Source organism: Oratosquilla oratoria, chromosome 8, assembly GCF_046742065.1.
Source record: "Oratosquilla oratoria isolate Oo_2021 chromosome 8, ASM4674206v1, whole genome shotgun sequence".
In the NCBI taxonomy this organism is placed as follows: Eukaryota; Metazoa; Arthropoda; class Malacostraca; order Stomatopoda; family Squillidae; genus Oratosquilla; species Oratosquilla oratoria.
This window is the reverse complement of record NC_134784.1, coordinates 9,931,939-9,944,327: the sequence shown is the minus strand read 5'-3', so window position 1 is coordinate 9,944,327 and position 12,389 is coordinate 9,931,939. Positions and strand designations below refer to the sequence as shown.

General features: G+C 39.2%; 1 protein-coding gene across 1 annotated transcript in view; it reads left to right on the top strand.

Annotated features, from left to right (window-relative positions):
* The first annotated feature begins 3,239 nt into the window (after window positions 1-3,239).
* The window catches only part of LOC143027455 (xanthine dehydrogenase/oxidase-like), a 64,773-nt gene continuing 55,623 nt past the window's right edge, over window positions 3,240-12,389 (top strand). Inside the window, exons 1-3 of the mRNA XM_076188742.1 lie at window positions 3,240-3,330; window positions 3,854-4,089; window positions 9,874-10,005. Coding sequence (XP_076044857.1) covers window positions 3,293-3,330; window positions 3,854-4,089; window positions 9,874-10,005 — 406 coding nt within the window. The 5' untranslated portion in view covers window positions 3,240-3,292. The remainder of the gene's footprint in view (window positions 3,331-3,853; window positions 4,090-9,873; window positions 10,006-12,389) is intronic.

Below are 12,389 nucleotides of genomic sequence, written 5' to 3'. Positions count from 1 at the left end.
TGCCGAGACTTTTCTTGTGTAGCCTTGTCTGATTTCACGGCTAAGTTGCAGAACATGGCTTGAGGCATAAAGGGAGATGAATCCATTACTCCAAAGACGTCTTATGTTTAGGCAGGCATCGTCGTTGGGAAAGGCTTTTATCTAGCCTTGTCTGACTCCGCGGCTAAATTGTAGGACATAGCTTGAGGCACGAAGGGAGATGAATCCGTTACTCCAAAGACGTCTTATGCTTAGGGTGGCGCCGTCGTTGGGAAAGGCTTTTGTCTAGCAGTGGGCGTTGATAAATTGACCGATTTCCACGCGTTTGGAGATATCGTCTACATTTGTAGTCAGTCAGGAAGAGGATCATGTGAGGATGAAGTCTCTTTTAGTTCAACGTTTTCCTTGTTACAGCTTCATCAAGTACATATAGATGTAGATGTGCATGACGATGTACCTGATAAGTACATAAAGATGTACTTGAGCTCCTTCCTTACATGGCATTTCTTTTGATAGACTTGTTGCCAACTGTCAATTACATACAAGAGGTCTCATGTCGTCTTTACATTATCTCGAGCCTTATTTTGTTTATGAACTTGTACTTGGTCAAACTCGGACGAACGAAACGTACCAATAAAGAGCTAGTGCTCACCTAGAGCGTCTCCTGACCCCCTCGTCTCAGTTGCCCTTCTTCACGTTTCAAGCCATACGTCAACGAAATATGACTATTCGTTCTTGTAAAAATGTCAACGAAATGCGAACATGTACTTTAAACAACATTATTATGATGATTTGGTTTAGCCTAGGGAATTTCCCTCATCAGTAGGCTAGAACTCTGACCCTTTGTAGGGTACAATTGAATGAACCATGTCCTTGGTCCAACTCGTTGGAGGAAAAATTTGATCTGCCGTCACTTCGACTTCCACTGCAAGTAGCGACGGTCTAACCCGTATAACCAGCTAACATAGGAAACTACGTCATAATTTAGTTAGATATGCTGTCTGGGTAGATTCTGCGATTTTGTGAAGAAATTTCCCTGCCTAGACACTACTGCCATACACTCTTGCGTATAATCACAGACAGAAGCTTTCCCCTAAGAAGGGCGAGGTTAACTCGGGCAAGTAGAGAATGCAAAATATAGACTAGATGTAATACGTACCCCTTTACCTGTAAAACTAATTTCAGGTCAATATGTTTCTGAGGCCAACCTTAGTGATTCACCTCAGGACCGGCCTATCTCATGTCGAAACGATACACCTTCTGTGCTACGTTTACCCTATGTAGAGTGTTTTAAGGACTTTAGTAACATCCCTACGAACCAGAGTCGTGTAGTACTATTTTATGACTGAAGAATCTTTATAGAAAAAATGGTAATTTTTAAATTCTATTATTCATTCTTTTTTAACACCCTCCTTAAGTATCTCCTATACTATCTATATGATTCCGCCTCTTAGGTGCGAACAACAGGCATCCAAGGGGACAGGGGGAGGGAAAGGGGCAGTGCTACGTTTCAAAGCACGTGAAGGGTCCTGGAAGTGACACCCTTTCGTAAGCGAGTGCCACCGAGTGCCAGCGTGTGCTGCCCTGAGCACATACCGGATTATGAGAGCCCCAAGCCACTCAGGTTGGTAACAGGTCACGTGTGTGTGTGTGTGTGTGTGTGTGTGTGTGTGTGTGTGTGTGTGTGTGTGTGTGTGTGTGTGTGTGTGTGTGTGTGTGTGTGTGTGTGTGTGTGTGTGTGTGTGCGTGTGTGCGTATGTGTGTGATTCACCATGGCCTTGGATCACGTGTTGGACTTGTGATCGACAGCTGTTACCCTCTTTGACTGGAGCTTAGAACTAATAGACAGCCCGATCTATGAGTAATGGTCCCATTCCGTTTTTTTTTTTTTTATACACACAAGCAGCCTTTTCTTTTATGACAATTGAAAATCTTACTACGCTGGTGGTATTTCGAACATCAGTTTTTATACAGGTAAATAGTTAAGTAAAATTTTCAGAACCAATGTAAGAAAAAATAATAATAATAATCGTGATTTTTTTCAGGTTGAAGTTCGAGATGTGGATCCTGAATGGACTCTGCTTTATTTCCTCCGATATAACCGTATCCTTTACTGTTTTGTTAATCGATCAATCATCATTATCATCATTACTATATTACTAGTATTGTCATCTTTAGTATTAATACTGTAGTGTTTTTGTTCAAACACAACAACCGTTTAGTAGGCTTTTATCAAACACAAAATCAATGCTCTGTTATAAGAACAAATAAATCATACACTGCTAGACAGTTTAACAAGCGTATAGTTTGTGTACCCACAATATCAACATTCATAATATACACAAGCACTGATGAATTAACAAACTGAATAATACAGGAGTGAAAAATAAACGAAAAACCAGCACACTTGTATATACCTGTCCCACAGGACTGACAATCTAGGAATGTACGTAACCTTTGCCTTGATAGAAGGTAACTTTCGGATGTGACGTCAGAAGGTGACATCGACCAACCGCCCACTGAGGCAACTAACGACCAATGCGACAACTAACGACCAATTTATTACAGCAAATACCAGCTCTGGCTCTTGGACCCCGCTTGTGACGAAGTAAGGGATGACCTTCATCCATTAGGTGCTGTAGTGGGATTAAATGTTAAAAAGATTTTGTGCATTGTGTAGGTGTGTGCTTTGACGCAGCCATCCCGACATTATAAAGGGAAAAGGGCCTTTGGAATACATACATCAATAGGAGTGTCAATACATTACAATTATTATTAGTGTCACTGTTATTTCATTATCTTAAGCAACATCTTTCAACATCATTCTTGGATAATAACATTGAGTTCTGCTTATCTTGTGAGTTAAATCTAAACGTTTGTGTAGACACTGGTACATGCTGACTGATCTCTATATCGAGAAACTCCAAAATGCGAAAACCTACAAAATCTGAAAGATATCTAAAAATCTGAAAAACCTCCAAAATCTGATAGATCCCCAAAACCCGAAAACCTCCAGAATCCGAAAACCTACAAAATTCAGAAACCTCCAAAATTCGGAAACCTCCAAAAATCGAAAACCCTCCAAAATCAGGAACTTTTCTAGATTTCAGAGCCTTTCGTTCCCAATACTAGAAACTTCCTAATGCTGGAGACTCCCAATAAAGAGAGTTCCCTGTATACACCACCCTACATGGTGGCAGGGGTGTCGTAGTTTGATCTTTAACTCCAACCTCTTCCTTGACTAAGTCCTCCAGTTCGGCTTGTGGGGACCAAGCTGGGATGCGGTGAGGGCGGATGTGGGGCCTGTACGGTCATGATCTCCCAGTACGACCGCAAAAGCCACAAGGTCAGGTGAGTAGTCCTACAGACTTGTAACCCCCTATATGCTTACCCAACACTCTATAGGCCCACATAGAAAAGTAAAAATGTATGTGAACACCTCCGTAGACTTATATTGTAATTGAATCGCCGTGGTTCAAACCACGGTGGTTGAAACTGCTAGTGTGAACAGGGCCTTAATCAGTGATTTCCAAACGGGCATCCCATCCCATCCCAATGGAGGCGTGAGGAGGATACAAAGGGGACGTGAAGTCATCTGCTCAAAAATCACTATTTGATAAGAATAATGAAATCATTTAAAAAACAAGTATCTAGGTTGACCAGATTTAGCATAATCATGCTAAATGTAGCATATGTTTCCTAGAAATGATACTATATTAATAAAAAACAAAACAGAAACCGAACATATTAAGAGGAACGAAAATTTCATAATTATTTTTGCTAATCTAACATAACTTCAGCTCGAGAAGTCTGGTCACCCAAGATTCGATCTTTGCCTCGCACTGATTCCTGGTTCTGTTCGTTACAACCTCAGCCACTACAGCGCCAATGCGTGTCTGGCTCCGCTGGTGTCCCTCCACGGGAAAGCGGTAACAACGATCGAAGGGGTCGGATCAGCGAGGACGCGTCTCCACGCTGTGCAGGAAAGGATTGTGCGCGCGCATGGATCCCAGTGCGGATTCTGCACTCCCGGCATGGTCATGTCCATGTACACGCTCCTGCGTAATGATCCGCAGCCTGATATGAGTAACGTGTTACAGTACCTGTCTGGTAAGATTCTCTTCCCTTTCTTTGGTCAAGTTCCATTTCTAGAGCGTTGTAAAGACCTGTAGCCTAAGAGTACCTGAGGATTGTTTACCTTTACAAGCTAATACTTGGGGTGGCTGATCTTAACAAGCTTAACCTAACGTAACCTAACCTACTCTAACGAGCTAATATGTGGGGGGATCTTATCTTCACATGGGTACTCTGGAACAAGCTTATCCAAACCTAACCAAACCTAAACTTGATTAAATGACTGTCACTGTTGGGGCAATTTATATGTATAAGCCCATTTTTAGGATTGTTTCTCTTTACAAACTAATATGTGGGGTACCTTACCTATACATGAATATTCCGGGGTTGCTGAATTTTATAGTGTTCTATTTCTAGTCAAAGGTAACACCCACCCACTCCTACCTACAGTATTCCACTTCCAAACACCAGAGATTTGTTTCCTTCGCATCTTAGCCCCTCGTGGATGAAATTAGTCAAGTTACAGAAATATATCTGAACAATCAATATTGCTAGGAGGTCGTAATTCAACTACGGTCAGACAGTTTTTATAGTCCATATAAGAAAAAGTTCACTGAAAAGTTTATGTTTATTTTCGCGCTGGTGGTGTCATCAGAGGCATGCTGTTCTCGCATTTGCTTAGTTGTGGGTTCGAGTCCCGCACTTCTCTCCAACGCCCAGCAGTGACTATTAGTTACCTGCCCCATCAGTCCTTAAAATGCATGATAGGACAAAGGTGACGGTTTCGGCCGCAGTTACTCAGCGCCTCTAGAAGTTAAACCTAGAATACGAATATTAGACACATTGTTAAATTGTAGACTTAGGGAAGTCTAGAATACTGTAGGCAAAGTCACCTTTCAGCTTTCAAATTCACATTTGTCGAGAATCTTGAATATATGACGGGGTTAAAGCCCCCGTCATACATTCAATATTCTCGACAAATGTGAATTTAAAAGCTGGAAGGTGACTTTGCCTGCAGTATTCTAGACTTCCCTAAGTCTACAATTTAACAATGTGTCTAACATTCATATTCTAGGTTTAACTTCTCTTAATTCGTCATTCAGCTTCTCAATATATGACGCAAAGGTGATTTGACATTTGAAGATTTGCAAAACAGAATAATGTAACCTAAATCGTTTCTAACCAAACGAACTGAGTCATGTATGTCAAAGGATTACAAAGGATTACAAAGGCGGAGCATGCCGACAGGAGACCTTTTGGTCCATATCAAGGTCGGATGCGAAAAAAATCATAATAATAATAGATTAATAAGTAAAAACTATGATAATGTAGATAACAAATAAAATACACAAATAAATGCATAGGTATAGTTAAATAATAAACAAACAGGTTAATAGTAAATAATGATAAATTAATATATAACTAATGATAAGTGAAAATCAAACAGGCAAACGATGAAAAAAAAAATCATTACAGCATCTTGCTTAGGTGTTTATCTAAATGATTCTTAAAGCTTCGAACAGAACTACATTGCACTATCTGTGCAGGAAGTTTATTCCATTCATTAACTACACGGTTGGCGAAGTTGTTTCTACCTACTTCCAAATTAAATCTATTTCCGGACAGTTTGAAACCATTGTTTCTTGTCTGATTCTCATTCAATGTGAATATTTTGTCACTTTTGATGTTGTCAATTCCCTTTAGAATTTTAAAGGCATGTATCAAGTCACCTCTGAGAGGTGTTATATGGAGAAAGAAATAACAAGCAGAATCGAAAAATATACAAATAATCTAAGATTAATGTATCCACTACTAAAAGACAGACTCATACCATCAAAAGTTAAAGTCATCATATATAAAACGATACTAAGACCAGTATTAACATATGGCTCAGAGAGCTGGATACTAATAATGAGATTAAAGAGCAATATACAGGCAGCAGAGATGAGAATGTTGCGATTAATAGAGGGAGTAACAAGAAGAGATCGCTTAAGAAATGGGGATATCAGAGATGAACTGGACATCGAATCAATATTAGAATTTGTAGAAAGAAGTAAACTGAGATGGTATGGACACATCATGAGGATGAGTCAAGAAAGGTACCCTGCTAGATATTATCGATGGAATCCAAGAGGGAAGAAGCTGGTAGGAAGACCCAGAAAGAGATGGAGAGATGGAGTGAGGGAAGCAATTGAAGCAAGAGGATCAATGATAGAGAGTGTGAAAGAAGAGGAACTTTACGAGGATCGTACCTGGTGGAGAAATTTCGTGAGGCAACACAACTGACAGGGCACTGGCCCTACCTGGTGTATGGTGAGAAAGAAATATTTTTCAATATCCACTTTTGTTAACGAATTTCCAAATTAACTTGTAATCGTACTTACTGTTGTTTTTACCTATGTGCATTACCTTGCATTTACTTGTGTTAAATTTCATTAGCCATTTTTCAGACCATTGCTGTAATTCATCTTAATCTTCTTGAATATCTAATTGGTTTAAGTGATCATTTGCCATTCCGTACAGTTTTGTATCATCAGCAAATTTGGAAACAGTAGATTTTAGTCCATGGTCTATATCATTTATATATACTATGAATAGAAGTGGCCCAAGAACGGAACCCTGAGGAACTCCACTTGTAACATTTTTCCATCTAGAAGTTTTTCCATTTAAAACAACCCTTTGTTTTCGACCATTCAACCAATTACTAGTCCAACTAAATAGGATACCACTTATTCCGTGCGAAACTAATTTAGTAAGTAGTCTGTCGTGTGGGACGGTATCAAAAGCTTTTGCAAAGTCTAGATATATTAAATCTATATTGTTTCTTTTGTCATAATTCGAGATAACTGTGTTGTAGAATTCGAGTAAGTTAGTCACGCAAGAACGTTTCCGTCTGAAACCATGCTGGCTATCATTTATCAAACGGTTACTTTCTAAGTGATGTTCGATAGCATCTCTGATGATAGTTTCCATTATTTTTCCTTCGATTGAAGTCAAACTTATAGGCCTATAGATATTTGGTTTCTTTTTGTCACCTTTTCTGAATATGGGAGTAACGTTAGCTAGCTTCCATTCTCTTGGGACATCTCCGGATATGATGGTTTTCTTGAAAACAATTTTCAATGGAACAACAACCTCATTTTTAATTTCCTTTAAGATTCTTGGATGCCAACCGTCAGGCCCTGGTGTTATATTAACTTTGAGTTTATCTATACACCTTTTAATTTTTTCTTTTGTTATATCTACCGTAGTAAGTTTACCCTAGACTTTTCACAGGTTTCAGTTTGGAGCTGACTTTGAGGTGTTTCGTTTACGAATACCGAGTTAGAATAATTGTTTAAAATATTACACATTCCTTCATTTGAATATTCAAGTTGACCGTCAGCAGATAATAGTGGACCAATGTGATTCCTAACAACCTTTTTATCTCTAATGTATCTATAGAATTCTTTGGGGTTCTCTTTGGATTTATCAGCGATGTTCATTTCGTATGGTCATTTTCTTTTTTATTGTCTTTTTTAAAACTCTCTGTATTGATACATAACTTTCATAGTCATTAGATGCACCCGAGCACTTACGAGTATATTTCTTATAAGCCTGTCTCTTTTTAGCAATACTTTTTTCAGTTTCTTTGTCGAGCCACTTTGGGCGAGCCTGATTTGGGGGACGTCTGTCCTTAAAAGGAATGTAAGTATGAATCATCTTAGTGAGCGTATTTTGAAAGATTTCCCACATCTGATCTACAGGTCTTTCGTTTAATTTTGCCTCCCAATCTGTTAGTTGAAGCTCCTGACGTAGTCCTATGAACTGAGCTTTACTGAAATCGGGTATTTTAGAAACACAAGTATCTATTCTAATTTTTTTTAGGAGTGTGAACCTAACTAAGTTGTGATCGCTATTTGCAACAGATTCACCGACTTCTACATCAGTTAACATGCTTGCGATCAATAGATAGATAGATCAATAGATAGCCAGCATGGCTAGTGATCAATAGATAGAGTAAGTTTCCATATCTTGTGGGCTCTTTTACGTGCTGAATTAAGTAATTGTCACCAAGAAAATCAATCAAGCGACTACCTATATGGCCATGTTCAAGGGTTATCCAATCAATGTCAGTGAAATTGAAATCACCCATTATCAATAAGTCCCGGTTGTAGAAACTAGACAGCTCTTGAAATTACAGTTTGTCGTCTGCTAATGATAATGTTTTTGGCCTATATATTACACCTACATTAATTTTTTGTCCATTTGTTTGGGTTAGCTCAACCCACAAACTATCATATGCATCCTGTTTCACTTTCTCTAAAACACAAGCATGAACATTGTTTTTAACGTACAACAGAACACCCCCACCTTTCTTGTGGTTTCTATCCTGATGAAAGTGTTTAAATCCCGCAATATTAAGTTCAGCTTCGAACTCTTTACCATTTAACCATGTCTCGGTTATTCCTATCATATCGAGATTTTCGCTTTTGACGTACGCCTGTATTTCTTGAAATTTGTTCCTAATACTACGAGCATTAAAGTACATGGTTTTAAGAAGCTCGTGATTATTTCTTTTTGACACATTTTGAGTTTCAATATCATGTCTTACATTATCGTATCGAGTATCGTTATTCCCTCTACTAACTGCACTTGGTGCTGTCTTGGTATCCAAAGCATGCCAATCCTGATAATTCGTTTCAACAACTCTTCGCACTTTCTTGAATCAATTCCTTTAGCACCCGCCCCTCTCTCCAACTTCGGTTTTGAAAGGAATTAATGTGACCTTATTTTGAAAAATCGTAATAAAGGAAAAATGAGACCTCATTTTGAAAAATGTTACTTTATTAAGAGAGAGAGAGAGAGAGAGAGAGAGAGAGAGAGAGAGAGAGACCCACGATCAAAATCATGACACCATTTTCTCACCACACTCATGAAAAATGCTATTAGGATAGTTGAAGACCACAAAATAAGATTAAATTGGTCTTCAACTATCCTAATACATCAAAAACCCAAATCAGGTAAAAACCCAGGAGTATATAAACTACCGTGTAAAGACTGTAATGAGGTCTACTGGGGTCAAACTGGTAGGGACCTCAACACCAGAGTAAAAGAGCACAAAAACTCTGTCAGGTATGCACAAAACAACTCCGCGGTCTTCCTCCATACATCAACAAAGGATCACCGCATAGATTGGAACAATCCAGAATTAATTTATAAATCCAATTGTAGCTTCAGGAGAAAGATAGTTGAATCTTTCCTCATTAAACACTTGCCAAATTTCAATACATCAAAAGGGCAATGGTCACCTGATTGTATAACAACTTATGCCGTGAATAAATTATTACCATTACCGAATCCGCCCCACCTCGGACATGTGACTTGAGCCATCTCCCCTTGTTCCTACTTTGTACCTCTCTCACTGTATAAATTCTTGTACATCTTATCTTGTATCCATACTGCTGAAGAGGACCACAGTAGTGGTCGAAATATACAGTTCGTCTGTCTTCTTTGCTTTGTTTCTCCGACAGTGGGTTATTTAAAACATACTATGGCATCTTATGGAGATGTTTCGAAGGATTAACCTTATCAATTCTCTTAGTTTTAGGTAAAAAGTTAAGGTCCTAATGACGTAAAATGTGATTCTCATTGAACGCTCCAATACATCAAAAGTTGTGCCCGTTACATAAGTCTGACCAACGTTTATGATCGTTTCTCCGGATTGATGAAGTATATATTCTCTTATGTTTCCTGACATATTACTGCGTCATGTAGTATATTCTGAAGTTCCTCGACACTCGCTCAGCGGGATTTATTCGTTTTTCCTTGATTTGACAGGGAACCTTTGCCGCTGTACCGGATACCGTCCCATCCTGGAGGGCTTTAGAACACTGACAAAGGAAGCCCAAGGACCCTGTGGCCGCAAGAACTGCTGCAGACTCAACGGCACCTCTTCCTCCACTTCCAAAGGTACAGGTCAAAATATCTGAATACTGCTTGGGACTGTTTTTACAGTCACAACACAAGAATGAAGGAGACTGCAAGAGACGGAATACACTAAGCAGCTCCATGTCCTATACCACCCTATCCATGAATTTATTCAACCTTCTCTTAAAATAACCTATTGTTTCGTTTCTCATTACATAGCGAGTCTCATATGGTTCATCATATTAAAACATCTGGGCAGTATTTAGGCACCTTATATTACACTCTATAAAAAGATGAAGAGTACGGGGTTACCAAATATATTTAAATGGGTCAAGGGTGCTGCAAATAAGGTCATCATATTAAGACAGCAGGCAGGACGAGTAGTAATGACTTTAAGTTGGACAATCTTAGGTTTAAGAGGTTAATAAACAAGAACTGGTTTCCCGATTGAGTGGTTAATGAAGGGAATAGACTTAGTAACCATGTAGTGAGCACTGAAACTATTAGTTGTTTCTTAAGTTCTTATGTACGCTGTCACTATTTTCATTAAGGTTCAACCAAGAGCAGCCATTCCTGACTTTGGTGTAACCGTTACTTGGCTGTCGCCAGTGTAACTGTTAAATGGTTGTCGTTACATAAGGTGGACTTAATGCGGGCGAAAAAACTCCAAAGCCGGAGTTTCTTCTATTAACAACAATCTAGGTTTTTAACAACAAATTATCAATATGCCCTTTGGGCAAAATACAGGAAGTGTCGGGGTTTCGTCTCGATACTGCCTTGGGCAGATGTCTGCCCTCTGTCAGGTGCGTGACCTGGGCAGATCGGTCTGACAGGCACTTGAGCTGGCCAGCTCTCCTGTCTTGGTTACCAATCGGTCCGCTAATAAAGGGGGTCAGTGGGTTGTCGTAAGTAAAAGTGTTAGTTCGCTATTCTTAAACATTGGAGTTAGTTCTATTTATTGGGGTTAGTCGTATGGTTGGTGGGTATGTTTAGACATGGTAGGTATATGTTAGCTTATGGATAATATAACTGGGGCAGGTATAATAAAGGGAGTTTAGTGGGTTTCTCTGGTGACATTAGGCATCTTCATGTGGCGATATCCTGTTGTTTGAGTTAGTGCTGAGTTAAGCAAGTCCCGCTCAGGGAATCGTGACAGTACTAATTATCGCGGCTCTTTACTGGGTGCCTAAGCGCAAATTGAGACGCAGGCGACACAAGCGACGCAGCAGAGCAAATGAAGACTTCCTGTTGCTGAATTGAAGTAGTGTTTGAACTTGTCCCTCACTTGAAATGGTGAGATAGTACATCTAGAAGAACTTCAAGTGAGAGAAGAGTTCAAAATGTACTTCAGTTCAGCAAAGGGAAGTTTGCCTTTGCTATGTGCTGCATCGCCTGTGTCGTCTGCGTCTCAGTTTGCGCTTTGGCTAAGGCATTACTGAAGTTGGAGGAAACGCGACTCGCTCGAATGGCAACATCTCCGGCTGGAAGTGTTGCCATATAAATGAATCGCGATTTTTTCGTGATCCGTGGAAACAGCGTACAACATTCTGGTTCTCAATATTTTCTGGTCCCTGTAGCACCTTTTCTTAATCTTGGTTTATCTTTATAATAAATTTAATTTACACTATTTGAATAAGTGCGCTGTCCTATAGATTATGATATCTATAGTCTTGCTTGTAGAAAGCTTAACTTTACTATAATTTAGAAACCTATGGTCCAATTTCTCTCTCTTTCCCTCTTCCCTCCCTTCGTATCTCCTCATACCTGAAACTTCAATCTCTGAACGTTTTTAGGCGTTATCACACTAGACTCTTTTTTCTTCGACTGTTGGAGCAGATTTGCAACCCGCAGCTTTCGGGAAGGAATCTGATATGCTGGAAGAAATTAATTTTACTCCAGTATATCAAATAGCATTCTATGTATTTTTGTCGAGAAAACAAAATAATTAGCCATAGTAATTTTAGTCCTGGAAAATTTCTGAAGGTGGGCGGTTCTGCCGATGAATCGGAGGTTGGAGGAAAAATAGCTCAGTGTGTGTGTCAACGCCGTCTCCGAAGGTCGGCGGCATGAGGTACAGAGGGATGGGAATGACAATCATAACGCACACTTCAATCTTTTTTATTTATGCCCTTCGTTCTTGATCTTACACAGACGGTGTGTGTTTCTGCAAATTGTATCACATTTTGATTTGCAGCCATAATTAATCTATTAAATCAATGCATGGCTTAAACACACTATTCATCAATAAAACAATCATTGAACTCAACGTCATGATTCCTATCATGATTTTGTTATCCGCCTCCACAACATTCATCATTACATATCTTCGTGATCCTTTGCTATTCTGAGAAACCAAATATATTACTAATTAACATGACTTATCCACTAATTCTTACATATTATTCCATAATCAACATTGAAATAAC